General features: G+C 33.1%; 1 protein-coding gene and 1 long non-coding RNA gene across 2 annotated transcripts; one reads left to right on the top strand and one right to left on the bottom strand.

The window, feature by feature from the left end:
• Window positions 1-576: 576 nt before the first annotated feature.
• Window positions 577-4962, bottom strand: LOC120205240 (rho-associated protein kinase 1-like). Its single transcript, XM_039205154.1, has 5 exons — window positions 4865-4962; window positions 3538-4587; window positions 2659-3345; window positions 1241-2139; window positions 577-735 (listed from the first exon to the last, which is right to left on the bottom strand). The coding sequence occupies exons 2-4, from the start codon at window positions 4570-4572 to the stop codon at window positions 1564-1566; spliced, it is 2298 nt and encodes a 765-aa protein (XP_039061085.1). The 5' UTR covers window positions 4573-4587; window positions 4865-4962; the 3' UTR covers window positions 577-735; window positions 1241-1563.
• Window positions 4963-8198: 3236 nt separating this feature from the next.
• LOC120205196 lies at window positions 8199-10010 on the top strand. The gene is made up of 2 exons (XR_005524014.1): window positions 8199-9601; window positions 9729-10010. It is a non-coding gene; the product is annotated as an uncharacterized LOC120205196 (long non-coding RNA).
• Window positions 10011-17580: the final 7570 nt, after the last annotated feature.

Genomic DNA, 17580 nt, shown 5'->3' with positions numbered 1-17580 from the left:
CAGAGACACGTGAAGATTACTAGATTTTTTTGATGTTTGGAAGGTTTCATTTTCTTCTTATCTTTGGATTTAATATTTTTATTTTATGTATGAATTGTTGATGACTACTGTCTTCAATTTTCTCTTTGGATTCAATTGCCACTGTTAAAAAAAACATAAACTAAGTTTTAACCCCTCACAAATTTTTGAATTCCATTGCTGCTTAGGTCTTCTTAATTTTGAAACTAAGCAAATTAAGCCTTAACCTCCCAAATTGTTGGGTAAAATTGCTTATTAGGTCCCCATCAGTTTTTAAATTAAGCATATAAGCCCCCAACCCTCCTAATATTTAAATTGAAAACTTGATAACTAAACTATAACTCTATTTAATTTGCACACCTGAAATTTTTATTATGTGGTTTTCAGCTATATGTTTTTTCAACAAGAAAGAGAGATTTTTCTACATATCAGAACATGCATGCACCCAACACTGTGCTCAACAAAGTGGGATAAATACATAGCTTTAGAGTATATAACAAATCCTGGAAATCTTGCAGAAATATGCAATTGCAATGAATAACACAAGACCAAATTCAATTCATCAAAGAAACCGGCCCTATACTCTTCATTTTGCCCCATTATATATAAATATGTATAGTTCACAAGAAAAATAAGATTCAGATTACAGACTTGTCAATCACCTTTGATTTTGTTGATGAAAACTGACAAATCCATCTTTGCATTTCCATATCCACCCTGCAATATTGAAATTCCTCAGTTAGAATTTCTAATTTGATGTATTGGTTCAAGTATTTACAATGGAAGTAACTCATACATTCAAGAATATTACACTCTTTAACTTCCGGATCGGAAGCATCGCAAAGCGTCTCGATTGAGTCCCCATAATATCAGATCATGATAATGTAGCATAAAATTGCTCGACATGGATTTATTTATAAAAAAAACAAGTTTTATCTCGAAGTCTTCTGGAAACTCATATCGCAAACTCGTGTTTGGATACAGGTAGTTCAGAAAAATGCAAAGTGAAGTAACATAGAAGCCTATGGTGTTCATGCAGAATGAAAGTTTGAGTGTATAAGCTCGTATACACGACGAAAACTGATTTCAAAGAAGTGCAAGAAGTTAAAATAATTGACCTCAGCAACATCAAAAGATTTGAAATAAAAAAAATGGAAATGGAAAAATAGAATTATAATATGTTCGAATGAAACTAGCCTGCAGAATCCAAAACTTGATTTACCATTTGAGAAGCATAATTCCTGAAGTAGCAGCTGGCTCTCAAATTCCTTGAATTGGCTTTCAACACAACTTCCCCAAGATCTGTCATTTTTGGTTGCATGCACCTTGAGATGACATGGATGATCCAAATGGCAGGCATGAAAAGTTAGAAGTAAAAACGATCCCGGATGGTGCCACAAATGGTTTCATTTTCTAAGGCAATGAAGCATTATGAAATTACGCAAAGCTGCAGAAGAGAAAAATGGAAAACCCGTATTTTGCATCAAATAAGGCAATTCTGAAGTTGTGTTTAGACTCCATAATCATCAAAAGCTACTCTAATAATCAGGATCCGGACAGCGCTGCTAAATCCATTAATTTCGTATGGCCAAGGCTTGTTACAAGCTCCAGGGAGATGAAGTGCTTTGGTATATCTTCAAATTCTTCTTCTTTCAGATTATATTTCTGTTGAAGCTCTTTTGCTTCAGAATTAGCTGCATCGGCCTCTGCAAGTAGAAGGCTGGCCTCTTCCTCGTCACCCAACTCTAGAGCAGCTGATCTTTCAGCTTTAGCAGGGCCAACAATTAGGAGTAACCTCTGGAACCTAGCCATTGCCAGTTCTTCTTCTTTTGATGAAATCAGTCCTTCAATCTCCTGCAATTTATCTACTGTATGCTTTATCTCTTCCTCCAGTTTCCCCAGATCCAAGACAGCTTTATCCAATTCACTTTGTACGCTTTCCTTTTCAGTGCTTAACGATTTTGCTTCAGTTGCTAATCGTGCAGCTTCCTTGAAATTTCTCGAAGCAGCAGCAACTTTCTTTTCTGCTTCGAGTTCTGGAACCATTTTGTCTATGAAAAAAACCCTCTGCTTTAAAGATGCTATATTCTGCTGAATGTTTGATTTTGTTGAAGATAATTCCTGAAATTCATAGAGGGCAAATTTAAACAACTACTGGTACCATAGAAGGGGCGACAAAAAGATTAGCAGATATCGAAGGCTCTTTGTATACTGCTAACTAGCACATACTAAATTCAAGTGAAACATACTACTAAGAAAAGAGCAACATCATGGTATTTAATATTCCACTTACCGACTTTCCAGTGGAAGAATTGGTTATCAATAGCTTTGGTTATGAAATTATGGATAAGTATACATTGTTTTCCTAGATGAATATTTGCAGTAGGTTTTTAAAGAATTCATCTGAGGTGAGGCTGGGAATTCAATCCAAATTATGCAAAGCTTGAATTCACAAAGTAGGACTACTAGACAGTGCTTTATGATAGCTAAGAGGGTTAGCATTTCATGTTGGATGAAGGAAATAAGAATGAATCTCATGTTGGGACTTGGGAGTACAAAGAAAATAAAGTAACAGAAGTATAGAACACAATCAATTATAGAAAATCAATCTTGTTTATATATTAGAGAATAAGAACGAACCTGAAAGGAAGCCCTCGCTGTAGAAGCCTCCAGTTGAAGCGTTTGAACATCCTCAGAAAGCTTCTCTTCAGTTTTAGCAAGCCTCACTTTATCTTCCATGGACTTCAGAACAGAGGATAGCAAACTTTTTCTTAGCCCGACAACTTCGTCATACATTTTTGCTTCTCCCACAGAGACCTCTGCAAGTTCCTTGAGTTTGGCCCCCCTATGTTCTTCTTCAGCAAGGACTTTGTCAATTTCTTCCTTTTTCTTTGACAGAGTTTCGCTCTCTATGTCCATCAGAGAAAGATGAGATTGAAAGCTGTCATACTTGGAATCAATGCTCAATCGCATATCTTGAAACTCAGAGATCCATTCAGCAATCCTTTGATCCACTTGTTTCATTTTGGAGTCGTTTTCGGCGATTTCTTTTTCCTTTTCCTTTACTAAGGCAAGCAGTTTTTGCAATTCACCAGTCAAGATATCCTTTCGATTACAAAGAAATTCTTTCTCTCTCTTATCGTCTTCGATCAAGCTGTCAAGGGAAGCATTGAATACCGCACGAGCATCGTCTACTATATGTGCCTCAATTTGCAATTCTAACTTATTCAACTCCAAGGCTTCAGTCGAAGAAAGCCATTTCTCCCTTTCTTCTGAAGATTGAGCTTCTGATTTCTTGAAAACTGAATCAGCATCACTCGTAGCATCCTGTGGGAACAAGAACATGTAAGACCAGACACAGAAAGCACAATCTCTAATAATGGAAGAACAGAACCGAATTATATTCCACTCATAACACATAAGAAAGTAGTTGTAAGAAAGCGCTACATATATAAGCAATCTATGACAGTGAAAGATTGAGATGTTAAGTCATTGACAACTTTGCTACTAATGATTAACCTCGGAGAAACGATGGAGCAAAGTGGCACATTCTTCCTCTACCGCAATCTGGCAGTTGAGAACCTCTAGCATTTTGGAATCAATAGCATTGCATTGGGCCTCCGCATCTTGGAGAGCAGTAAGGAGAGCCTGTTTATCCTTGTCAGCAGCAGCAAGGCTCTCATTGATTCTATCAGCAGCTTCGAAATCTTCGGCTTCACAAGCTTCATCCAATTGCTTTTCAAGCTCCCCGAGTCTAGTAGTTGCTAAATGAAGATCATCAGCAGCCTTTCTTCTCCTCCCAATGGAGTCCTTGCGAGCTGCAAATATAGAGGCAGCCAATTCACGAGCATGACTGAGCTTATCAGCAATCTGGGTCTTGATTTGGTCAAATTGGGATCCAGCATCATTAACGGTTTGCTGTTGTTGTTGTTTTTCCTGCTGCTGCTGCTGAGGTTGGCTTTCTTGAGATTGCAAATCCGAGTCCAAGGCCAAAGATATTTTACTGGCCATGGTGCTGCTACTATGAAGAGATGGTTGCACACGTTGGTTAGCATCATGACCATCAGTATTATTATTAATCTGATCATCTCCACCATATCCAATCCTAGAAGTGGTATCATGACTACCAACATCATTATTATTAATCCGGTAATCTCTACCGTATCCAATTCTGAACCCAGCTGCTTTCTTTTTCTTTCGATGAGTCGAAGACATCTGCCGAGAGAATGCAGTAGCAGAAGCCGGTGCGGGTTCTGGTTCATGCTTGGGTTGAGGTTCAGGTTCAGGTTCCAGCTGATCAAGCGAGGTTTGAAGGACAAGGTCAGAGAATAGATTCTCATCAAGGGGCTCCGGAACCCCTTCCTGCTGTTGCTGTTTTAAATCCATCTGTTCGTGTTTAGCCTCGGGTTCAGATTCCTTGTGATTGGGATCTTGCTTTTGCTCTAGTTCATGGTCTTCTACCAACTGGGATGGTGTAAAAAGAACCATCCCTTCAAACAAAGAATTCATTTCATCAGCATCCATCTCCATTCCACCTCCACCTGCCATCTCCATCTCAGCTTTCTTTGTCTAAATATTTTCCCACCAACCAAACAGAACAAAACAAACCGGAAAATCACATATCAAATCAAGCATTCAAAAGCGATAATTCAACACCCAGAATGATTAAAAGAAAGAAGGATCAATATCTTACAGCGATAATTACAAAATTTGGCCTGAACCCGATTCAAACCCAACTAAACTAAACTCAATTCTAACAATACTAGAAAACACCATTACTACTGAGATTTAGGCATAGCTGACAAAGATTATTGGAAAAACAATTTAAAGAAACTGTCTTTCTTACCTGTTTTGAAATTGAATGCAACTAATTCCCTTTGATCCGAGTTCCCCAATTCTCCTTGATTTGTAAAAAATCTCGTCGGGAAGAATTCCCAGTATTCCCTTTTGCATTTTTGTCTTCCACTTTAATGGGCTTGGGCTACTGTATTCAGAATTCAATCTTAATAAATATAAAAATATATTTTATATTAGTTTTATTATTTATAGATACAATTTTTCAGATAATGTGATTGAAAAAAAATCGTAAAATAATGCAACCGAAAAATTATTTCGTGAAATAGGCCGAGTGTTGCACTAATCCCTACCTCCCTTTCTTTTTACTTTCATGCATGGAATAAAATGCTAGTTTTTTTTCTTTTTCTTTTTTGGTATTTTAGGGTTTTTTTTTATATTTTAGATTTAAGGATTAGAATCAATGTTTTTAAAATCAGATCGAACATTAAATCGATAAAGATACTGGTTCACTGGTTCAACCGCGGTTGAACCAGATTTTATATAAAATAATATTTTTTAAAATTTTACATAATATTCAAAACAATATTAATATATATGCAACACTTTTTTTAAGTTTACAATATTAAAAGGTATAAAAATATTACAAGTCATAATATATATAAATTAAAAACCATAAAATAAAGTGAAACAAAATGATTCAAATAAACTACAATATAATATATAAGGTAAAACATATTAAATAATAAATATAATTATACAACTATAATCAAAAAAATAAAATTGGAACTTAAAAAATCATAACAAATGATGTCATTTGGTTTAATTTTTTTAAAAAAAATAAACAATCCCACATGGCTAAGAAACATAGAAGAGCATCCCAAAAGTTTAAAGAGTAAAAATATGAGAACAAAACAATCTCACATGGCTAAGAAACATAGAAGAGCATCCCAACTTACTTCTATAAATAATAGAGGTAATTGGACATTCAAAATCATGGAGTCTTTTAGTGGGCACAGAGCAAACTATTTTTTCGCTTCAATTGAGCTCAAATTTTTAGCTTCAATTGAACTTCTAAATTTTAGACAATATTGGTGCACCATGCGACATTGACATTATTATTAATCTAAATATTTTAAAATAAAAATGGATTTGGAGTTAAATTTGGTTTTTTTATTAAGCTAAGATAATTATAGGATAAAGTATAAAAATGGTCCTCCGACTATATGATGTTGTTTTGTTGAGTCCTCCGACTATTAAAAGTTACAAAATGGTCCTTCAATTATAGGATATTACTTTTTTGAGTCATTCGACTATTAAAAGTTACAAAATAGTCAACTGACTATTCATTATGTTCCAATATTATCCTTTTTCGTTAAAAAATTAGCGACAGTCTAAGCTAAAAGTTAGTATGATATGTGAGATATGATAAAATATAATCATTGAATCTGAAACGGTTATAATATCTCAAACAACATATTAACATCCAACTCAGATTGTCGTGAATTTTTTAAAGTAAATGACAAATTTGGAACATAATAAATAGTCAAGTGACCATTTTGTAACTTTTAATAGTCGAGGGATTCAACAAAGAAATATCCTATAGTCGAGGGACTATTTTGTAACTTTTAATAGTCAAGAGACTTAACAAAATAATATCATATAGTCGGAGAACCATGTGTATACTTTACCCATAATTTATAAAATAGTATATGTTCTAAATACTCTCAATGATTTGACATTGAACGTTCAATCACCCATGCTACAGTTGTTGATTCTCAAGTCTGCTACCTTTAGAAATAATAATTATTTTTTTAATCATTAAAATAATTTGATTTGTGCAAATTTAGTGTGAATTTTAAACATGTACATGTCATCAAGTTTATATAATAGTTCATGTATATTTATTTAAGAAATTTTGTTATCCAATTCTTTTAGACCATCAAATTTGAAATGAACATAAGTGAGGTATGGTAGTAAACATGTAGTGCGCATAATCATAATAAAAGTATATAAATGTAACACCAGCACATTAAGTATTGTATGTAACCAAAAAAAAAAAACACATAAAGTATTGTCATATACGTGCAACGTATAATTTATAATACGAGTTGTTAAACACACGAAGTATTAGTTCGATCCGAGTGATCTCTGTGGCAAAAAAATTATTGTTATTTTTTGAGACTCGGATTTGAACACTATAGATGTCAGGACTGTAAGCGTTCATTGTTGAAAGGTTGAGAGTTATCTATGAATAAATATTACCTTGTGCTTACCCCATATTAATAAAAAAAAAAACTCACATTATTAACATACCTATTAGAGGCGGACAGGGGCGGAACTTGGTGATAAAATTTGGAGGGGGGCAATGTAAAATTTTAAAAATTTCATATGTTTAAATTAAAATCTTTAAAAAATTTTAAGGTTTTAGTTTACATTTTTCCAAAAAAAAAAATAAGGTCTAACTAATTTTTTTGAACTTTTGAGAGACTTGAGAACTTTTAGAAATTATGAAAGGGGTTTCATAAAAAAATTAAAAAATTAAAACTTAATTTGAATTTTTAAAAATTTTAGAGGGACCAAATTATTTTTTTTGCAAATTTTAGGAGTCTATATTGTAATTTTATATTTTTTTTGGGGTTGGGGGCATGGCAGAGCTATGTGTTACAATTTCAGGTTCGAAACCTCTCCCTTCCGTCAGCCTTAGAAACCTAACAGCTTTATCTGTACTGTCGATCTTACACAAACCATTAAGAAGTGTAGTGTAAGCAATTAAATGAGGCTGATACCCCTTTTCGATCATTTCATCGAACAGCCTCACAGCCTGAGAAATCTTACTTTGCTTGCAAAGTCCATTAATCAAAGTGGACAGAGTTACAACGGTTGGTTCAACGCCTAACTTTAGCATTTTCCCCAAAACAGAAAACCCAAAATCAACCCGACCTAATTGACAGAAGCAATTAATCAAGATGCTCAAAGAATAAACATCATGGGAAACCGCTAGTAATTCAATCCGGCTATACAAAGAAACGACAATGGCATAATGTTTCATTCAACAATGGGTCCTAATAGTTTATTAAATTCCAAGACAGAAGGCTTTGGGTACTTGGCAATCATCTTGTTGAACACAATCAGAGCACCACCAACAATATCAAAGCCATCATACTTTTCCCCCTTCCCACTTGCGGAAATGGAATTCTTATTTAAAGCATCGATGTAGGGGTTAACAGGAGAAGAAGAAAAAGAAGAGTGAAAAATAAATAAAAACATCAGATATAATTTTTAAAAAATTGATATCAGAATGAAATAAAAAAATAATTGAGATACTAAACTAATAATTTACCCTATATAATCTAGGGTTTCCATTCCTTAGAGCGGATCGCAGCTTACCAATCCCTAAATGTCTCATCTCCTCTTTTCCTCCCAGAGCTAAAGGAGAATAAAAACTATGTACTTTCGTCATTCGATGGGGGCGATGAATCCTAATTTTAAGCCACCATCTGAACCGCCGTACTCCCACCGTCCCACTTCCTTTGACAGCCACCCTGACGAGCATTTTACTGACAGTATATTTAGGGTTTTGATTTTTTCGATTATTCATGTCTTCATTCTAGCCTCGTGCTGCAGATGCATGCGGGTTTCTCCTACTCTTACTAGGGGGAACACTTGCATCCGCTGCTTATCTTGTCCGGTGAATGTGTTGTTGATTCTGCATGGTGTCAACCATTTGTCTACTTAAGTTTTCTATTGGTGGATATTATGATTAGATCTAAATCTGCTTCTCATGGTTTTTCCTGTTGGTTTATTTTTTTTATAGTATTGTTAATCACTTATGGGTAAGCTTGATTCTTCAGTGGTTAATGAGATGATTGTAATTTATGATGCCTCGACTTTGATTAATAAGATTATTGTAATTTAAGAGATCCGTTGTCAGGATGAAATGATATTTTTGTTGTTGTTTCTATACGTATCTGGATGGAATTATTAGGAGTTCCCCATGATGTTTATTCTTTGAGAATATTAATTAACCGCTGTTGTTAATTTGATCAAATTGACTTTGGATTTTCTTTTGAGTTTGGTGTTGAACCTATTATTGTCAACTTTTTCATGTTTGATGAATGGACTTTGTAATTGAAGAAAGATTTCACAGGCTGTGGGTTTGTTTGATTATATGGTTATATGATGAACCTTTTTATATGATTATACCATCAAACAAACTCACAGCCTGTCATCTTTAATGCATTTGTTTACTTATCCGGAGAATGTGTTGTTGATTTTGCAGGGTATCAACCATTTGTCCATTAAAGTTTTCTATTGTAGATATTATGATTGGATTATATCTGCTTCTCTTTGTTACTTCTGTTAGTTTATATATTTTTTATTTTTATTGTATCATTAATCACATGAGATATGTGTAAGCTTGATTCTTCATTGGTTTTCATCTAATTCTTAGGAGTTCCCCATGATGTTTATTCTTTGAGCATATTGATTAACTGCTGTTAATCTGATTAAATTGATTTTGGATTTTATTTTGAGTTTGGTGTTGAACCTGTTAGTGTAACTTTTTCCAGTTTGTTAAATGGGCTTTGTAATTGAAGTAAGATTTCACAGGCTGTAGGTTTGTTTGATTATATGATTATGTGATGAACGTTTTTATATGATTATATCATCAAACAAACTCTTCTGCATCTTTAATGCATTTGCTGATGTAGCCTTAACAGGTCAGGGTTTGAGCATTTGCGTTGTTAATGGCTTCTGAAGTTGAGGATAATGTTGAAACAATGATAAGGTGAGGCATTGAGCAAGTATTTGCGCCATTGGTGTTCGTGGTGGTTCTTTTCGGTTCTGAAGGATATTATACCTTGTTATTGGGTTTTGTTGTTCTTGGTGTCGGTGATTGTATACTTTGTTTTCAGGTCAAGTTCCACTTAAAATTCCCGATTGAAGATGCATTCCAGAATGTATTTTTCTTTAAACTTGATAGGTTAGATGTATTTTTCTTTAAACTTGATGCATGAAGGCGTGCGGATGCACGATGGCGGATGCACGATGCCATTGTGCACGATGGCGGAGGCACGATGTAATACATTGTTTTTGTAGATTTTTGCTGCACTAGGATCATGTTGCAGTTAATTATACTGTGTTGTTGTTCTAAATACATGGGGTATTGTTTGCCTATATATAGTTGCATTGTTTGAGTCTTGCATTTTGATGGCTTTTCAGATTTTCCCAGTAATAACTAAAACTTTAAACCCTTGTACCCCAAGAGAAAACTGATTATATTTTTTCATATATTCATATGACATTCAATTTTCTTTTAGGGTAAACTACTTCAAATGCTATTTTGACCTTTAAGCCTTTAAGCATGGGTTTGAAAATGTCATTGATGTTTTAATTTTGTTAATTTTAGAATGTTTATGTTTTACTTCAATTAAGCCACCATGTTGTTAATCCGTTAAAGGGATACTGACATGACATGGACGGGTTGTGATGGTAATAACATGGCCTACCAAAACTTTATTTTGGTATAATTGTTTTGATGCTCAAAAAAGCTCAAAACGTCGTTTTATTAATGAAAAAAAACTTGTCTTCTTTTTTCCTTGATCGAACAGTCAAAACCCAATTTTTTTCCACAATCATTAGCGGACCAAACGACGGCGTTGTTCCTAGAAATGTCGTGATACCAAACGGAGAAAGTGTAGAGATTAGCTTAAGAATCTTAAACCCAGCAGCGAAGACTCCATTTCTCGAGACAAGAGACCTGTTTTGCGATGGATCGAGACAAGAGACCTGTTTTGCGATGGAATCCATGGGAAATCTGAGAAACTAAAGGATGGGTTTTGCTGGGACAACAATGGGTGAAGGTTTGAGAGGAAGAAGAAGGAGAATAAGAAGAACAAAGGCGTTGTGTTTCAATGGCTTCTCTGTCAATGGAGAACTTGGAGATGTTGAAGAAGAAGAGAGTCCCACCAAAACGACATCGTTTTGGTGAGGGAATCATACTATCACCGTCACGGTTTGTTTATGTCATGTTAGCATCCCGTTAACGAATTAATTGTGGGGTAATTTAATTAAAATAAAACATAAATGTCAATGCTTAAATTTGCAAAATTAAAATGTCAGAGACATTTTCGAACCAACGCCTAATGGTTAGTGATATTTATAGCAAATTACCCTTTCTTTTATCTTCTCGTACCCTTTGCTTATACATCATTTCGTAGTTATTATAACATTAACTGTGTCAATTGAAATAATGTTCAGTCTAAACTAAGTTGACTTCAAAATTTGACTTTTTTTATTCAATTCTAACTGATTTTGAGTGTTAACTTTTTAGATTCAACTAAAATAAAATACTTAATATACTTTTTAATGCCTAGACTATATTTTAAAATACGATTTTACGTTTAAAGAATTTTCGTTAAAAAAAAATGTCTAACGTTTCTAACGTCACACTTTTAGGTGTCTGACCATAGCCGCCGTCAAATTTGATCATTAATTGACAAGTTTTGCTCTCATATTTTTTTAAGTTTTTAAATTAGAATATTATTAATTTAAAAAACCTAATTTTTTTTGAAGTTTTAAAAAGATTCCTAAAATTCTAAAATCTTTCATTTCAATTCTCATATCGTCGTCACCCGTCATCATTGGCCGCCTTCGACATCATCGAATGGCCACCCACATGTCACCGAATTTTCATTGACGTACGTCCCTCTTATCATCGTTTGAATCTCCCTAAATCTATGAATCCCTAAACTTAAAATCCTTAATAATAAATCTCATAAACACTAATTGTCCGATAAATATTTATAAAAACTAAACCATTCTTTGATGCAGAACGATATAACGTTGAAAATGATAACAAAATTCTAGCAAAAAATGGTTGCGCGAGGGAGGGAGATTTGGGAAAGGGTTGCGCAGGTGATATGTTGAATTCTGGAAACTACAATGTCAACGAGTGTTAAGGCCTATTCTCAATGTAGTTTATTTTCTTGTTAAAATTTAATCAGATTAGTCCAAATTTAATAAGATAAACTATTTATTTATTCGTTTATGTATTATTTAATTTGATCATCAACCATTATTCCTTTTAAATTGTACTTAATCATACATTTCGTTTATATTTTAATCATCTGTCGTTATAAAATAACAATATTACTAACATAATATCTTTTAGTTATTTTTTATTATTTTTAATTTTTCACATCAATAACTAATGATAATTTTTAATTAATTTTATTTTTTTGTTTAGGGAAACCATGGCCGTTTAAACCCTCTGGTCTCTGTCAATCATAAAATTGTTAAAACATATTAGGGTGAATTACAGTAGAGGTAATTTATGTTTTCGTGATGACGTATTATATTCTTACGGTGAAAAATCAAATTTTCAACATCACCATTAAATTTTTAATGAACGATACTAAATTAAAAAAAATAAACCTCATATATAATTTAAAAAAAATTAGATATCAAAATGAAATAAAAATAATAATTGAGATACTAAACTAATAATTTACTCTATATAATCTAGGGTTTCCATTCCTTTCTTTTCCTTAGAGCGGATCGCAGCTTTCCTATCCCTTTAAATACCAATATATATATATATAGTTTAGGGCTTCAGTTCATTCCTTTATCTCATAGCCGCTCGCAGCTTTCCTTTCCTTCCCTGAATGTCTCCTCTTCTTTTCCTCCCGGAGCTAAAGGAGAATAAAAAGTATGTCCTTTCGTCATTCGATGGGATGGTGAATCCCAATTTTGAGCCATCATCTGAATCCCCGTACTCCCACCGTCCCACTTCCTTTGACAGCCACCCTGACGAGCATTTTACTGACAGTATATTTAGGGTTTTGATTTTTTCGATTATTCATGTCATCATTCCAGCCTCGTGCTGCAGATGCATGCGGATTTCTCCTACTCTTACTAGGGGGGACACTTGCATCCGCTGCTTATCTTGTCCGGTGAATGTGTTGTTGATTCTGCATGGCGTCAACCATTTGTCTACTTAATTTTTCTATTGGTGGATATTATGATTAGATCTAAATCTGCTTCTCATTGTTTTTCCTTTTGGTTTATTTTTTTATTTTTATAGTATTGTTAATCACTTATGGGTAAGCTTGATTCTTCATTGGTTAATGAGATGATTGTAATTTATGATGCCTTGACTTTGATTAATAAGATTATTGTAATTTAAGAGATCCGTTGTCAGGATGAAATGATATTTTTGTTGTTGTTTCTATACGTATCTGGATGGAATTATTAGGAGTTCCCCATGATGTTTATTCTTTGAGAATATTGAGTAACCGCTGTTGTTAATTTGATCAAATTGACTTTGGATTTTCTTTTGAGTTTGGTGTTGAACCTATTATTGTCAACTTTTTCCTGTTTGGTGAATGGACTTTGTAATTGAAGAAAGATTTCACAGGCTGTGGGTTTGTTTGATTATATGGTTATATAATGAACCTTTTTATATGATTATACCATCAAACAAACTCACAGCCTGTAATCTTTAATGCATTTGTTTACTTATCCGGAGAATGTGTTGTTGATTTTGCAGGGTATCAACCATTTGTCCATTAAAGTTTTCTATTGGTAGATATTATTATTGGATTATATCTGCTTCTCTTTGTTATTTCTGTTAGTTTATATATTTTTTATTTTTATTGTATCATTAATCACTTGAGATATGTGTAAGCTTGATTCTTCATTGGTTTTCATCTAATTCTTAGGAGTTCCCCATGATGTTTATTCTTTAATCTAATTAAATTGATTTTGGACTTTATTTTGAGTTTGGTGTTGAATCTGTTATTTTAACTTTTTCCAGTTTGTTAAATGGACTTTGTAATTGAAGTAAGATTTCACAGGATGTAGGTTTGTTTGATTATATGATTATGTGATGAACCTTTTTATATGATTATATCATCAAACAAACTCAGCTGTCATCTTTAATTCATTTGTTGATGTAACCTTAACAGGTCAGGGTTTGAGCATTTGCGTTGTTAATGGCTTCTGAAGTCGAGGATAATGTTGAAACAATGATAAGGTGAGGCATTGAGCAAGTATGTGCGCCATTGGTGTTCGTGGTAGTTCTTTTCGGTTCTGAAGGATATTATACCTTGTTTTTGGGTTTTGTTCTTCTTCTTGGTGTCGGTGATGTTATCCTGATTGAAGATGGCATTCCAGAATGTATTTTTTTTTAAACTTGATAGGTTAGATGTATTTTTCTTTAAACTTGATGCATGAAGGTGTGTGGAGGCACGATGCCCTTGTGCACGATGGCGGAGGCACGATGTAATACATTGGTTTTGTAGATTTTTGGTGCACTAGGATCATGTAGTAAATTATACTGTATTGTTGTTCTAAATACATGGGGTATTGTTTGCCTATATATAATTGCATTGTTTGAGTCTTGCATTTTGATGGCTTTTCAGGTTTTCCCTGTAATAACATCAACTGTAAACCCTTACCCCAAGAGAAAACTGATTATATTTTTTCTTATATTGATATGGCATTCAATTTTCTTTTAGGGTACACCGACCTTTAAGCGTGGGTTCGAAAATGTCATTGATGTTTTAATTTTGCTAATTTTAGTATTGATGTTTATGTTTTACTTCAATTAAGTCACTCTGTTGTTAATCTGTTAACGGGATGTTGACATGACATGGACGGGCCGTGATAGTGATGACATGTTTACCAAAACGACTTTGTTTTTGCATGATCGTTTTAATGCTCAAAAAGCTCGTTTTATTAATGAAAAAAACTTCCCATGATATTCCAACCCTAAACCTCTAGGAACTAAAGCCAAACACTTAACTATTGTGCTAAGTTAAGAAGTAAACACTTAACCATTGTGTTAAGAATTTGTTATGAGTCATCTATGAACTTTCAACTTGTCTTCTTTTTTCCTTGATCGAACAGTCAAAACTTTTTTTTTTCCACAGAAAAAGTGTAGAGATTAGCCGAATAACTAATTGGCTTAAACCTAGCAGCGAAGACTCATTTCTCGACACAAGAAACCTGCTTTGCGAATTGCGATGGAATCCATGGGAAATCAGAGAAACTAAAGGATGGGTTTTGCTGGGACAACAATGGATGATGATTTGAGAGGAAGGAGAATAAAAAGAACAAAGGCGTGGTGTTTCAATGGCTTCTCTGTCAACGGAGAATTTGGAGATCTTGAAGAAGAAGAAAGTCCCACTAAAACGACATCGTTTTGGTGAGGGAACCATATCATCACCGTCACGGTTTGTTTATGCGATGTTAGCGTCCCGTTAACAAATTAACTGTGGGGTAACTTAATTGAAATAAAATATAAACGTCAGTGCTTAAATTTGTAAAATTAAAATGTCAGAGACATTTTCGAACCAACACCCAATGATTAGTGATATTTGGAGCAAATTACCCTTTCTTTTATCGTTTCGTACCCTTTGCTTATACATCATTTCGTAGTTATTATTAACATTAATTGTGTCAATTGAAATAATGTTCAGTCTAGGATAAACAAAACTAAGTTGAATTGAAAATTTGACTTTTTTTATTTGATTCGAACTGATTTTGAGTGGTAACTCTTTAGATTCAACTAAAATAAAATACTTAATATACTTTTTTAGTGCCTAGACTATATTTCAAAATACAATTTTGTGTCTAAATATTTTTTGTTAAAAATAGGTATATAACGTTTCTAACGTCACACTTTTAGGTGCTTATATTATAACCGCCGTCAAATTTGATCATTAACTGACACGTGTCGCTCTCATATTTTTAAAGTTTTCCAATAAGAATATTATTAATTTAAAAACCTAATTTTTTTAAAGTTTTAAAAAAATCTCAACTCTAAAATCCTTCATTCCAATTCTCATACCGGTCGTCATCGGCCGTCTTCACCATTATCGAATGGTCACCCACCTGTCACCAAACTTCCATTGACGACCGTCTCTCTTATCATTGTTTGAATCTCTCTAAATCTATGAATCCCTAAACTTAAAATCCTTAATAATAAATCTCATAAACACAAATTATCCGATAAATATTATAAAAACTAAACCATACTTTGATGCAGAACGATATAACGTTGAAAATGATAACAAAATTCTAGCAAAAAATGGTTGCGCGAGGGAGGGAGATTTGGGAAAGGGCTGCGCAGGTGATATGTTGAATTCTGGAAACTACAACGTCAATGAGTGTTGAGGCCTATTCTCAATGTAGTTTATTTTCTTGTTAAAATTTAATGAGATTAGTACAAATTTAATAAGATAAACTATTTATTTATTCGTTTATCTATTATGTAACTTGATCATCAACTATTATTCCTTTTAAATTATACTTGATCATACATTTCGTTTATGTTTTAATCATCAATCGTTATAAAATAATATTAATACTGACATAATATATTCTAGTTATTATTTTTTTATTTTTAAGTTTTCACATCAACAATTAATGCTAATTTTTAATTAATTGTCAAATAAATAAGTCGATGAGTGTTTTATTTTGTTGTTAATTACTCCATGTTATCTCTTTGATATTGCTGATTTGGGTCGTTTATGTTTAATTTTGTGCATGACTCTATTTTCTAGAAAACAACATTTAAAGGGCAAGTTCTGCAGTTTTTTTTTATTTTCTGGAACCAAGACTGGACACATAGGCATGACGATGTCGACGTGGTAAAATCCGCAGTTCAGTCAGCGACAACTTCTTGAAGGTGACCTGCAGAATCAAGAAGAAATGACGAGCAGACGAAAACTCTTTATGGTTTAAGAATTGTAATTGAATTTAAATGTTTGAGAATTATTATTTTAATTAGGAATTATCTCTAAATTATTTAGAATTTTAGATTGCTATTAATTGGATTTAAGTATTTGAATTTTCTTAGGATTATCGTTAGGTGTTTTATTTTCTTTTGGTTATCTCAAGTTATAAATACTCATTAAGGTGAAACTTGACAGATGTATTGTTTTTGGCTTTTATTTGCTTTGGGATATTTAGTCTTATAAAGGCTATTTTCTTCTTTATCTTTGTTTATTTTCTTTTATTTTCTTCTCTATCATTACTTTTTAATTGTGGGATACCAAAAGAAATCTAAACTAAATACTACGTATAATTTAAAAAAAATTAAAATTTAGGTATTAAAACGAAATAAAAATAATATATTAAGTGCTAAATATATAATTTACCCAATATATTATATGTATACAAATATATGTACATTATTTTTTTAATAATTGGGGGTGGGACATGGCCCCCACTATCTTTTTAAATCTCTGTTTTGAAAATCGGATCGGATCGACCGATTCAATCGGGAACCGTTACTTAGTTCGGTTTAATCTAAATCGGTTGAACCGCTATTAGTGAACCGGCCAGAACCGTTAAATCATTCGAACCGGACCGGCTGAAAATCGAAAAAAATTGGGAAAAACCGAGATTTTTATTTTTTTTAAAAAATTAAACCAAACAACATCGTTTGTTAAACGAGCCAAGTCGAACTCGAGTATTGCTGCTCGACTCGAACTTGAAAACTTTAAAAGTAAGCTCAACTCAACTCAAACTCACAAGCTAAAAATTATCAAGTTCAACTCAAACTCGAAATATAATATTGAAATTTGAACTCAAAAAGGCTTGAACTCAAAAAAAATTAGAAGCTTGATTGAAGCCTAAAATTCGAGCTTGATTGAAGTGAAAGAATAGTTCACTCAATGCTCACCAAAAGGCTCTATGATTTAGAATGTCAAATTACCTCTATTATTTATAGAAGTTAGTTGTGATGCGCTTCTATGT

This window comes from Hibiscus syriacus, unplaced genomic scaffold (assembly GCF_006381635.1).
Source record: "Hibiscus syriacus cultivar Baekdansim isolate YM2019G1 unplaced genomic scaffold, ASM638163v2 tig00012370_pilon, whole genome shotgun sequence".
NCBI lineage: Eukaryota > Viridiplantae > Streptophyta > Magnoliopsida > Malvales > Malvaceae > Hibiscus > Hibiscus syriacus.
The sequence above is the reverse complement of the archived record's forward strand: the minus strand, read 5'-3'. Positions and strand labels throughout refer to the sequence as shown.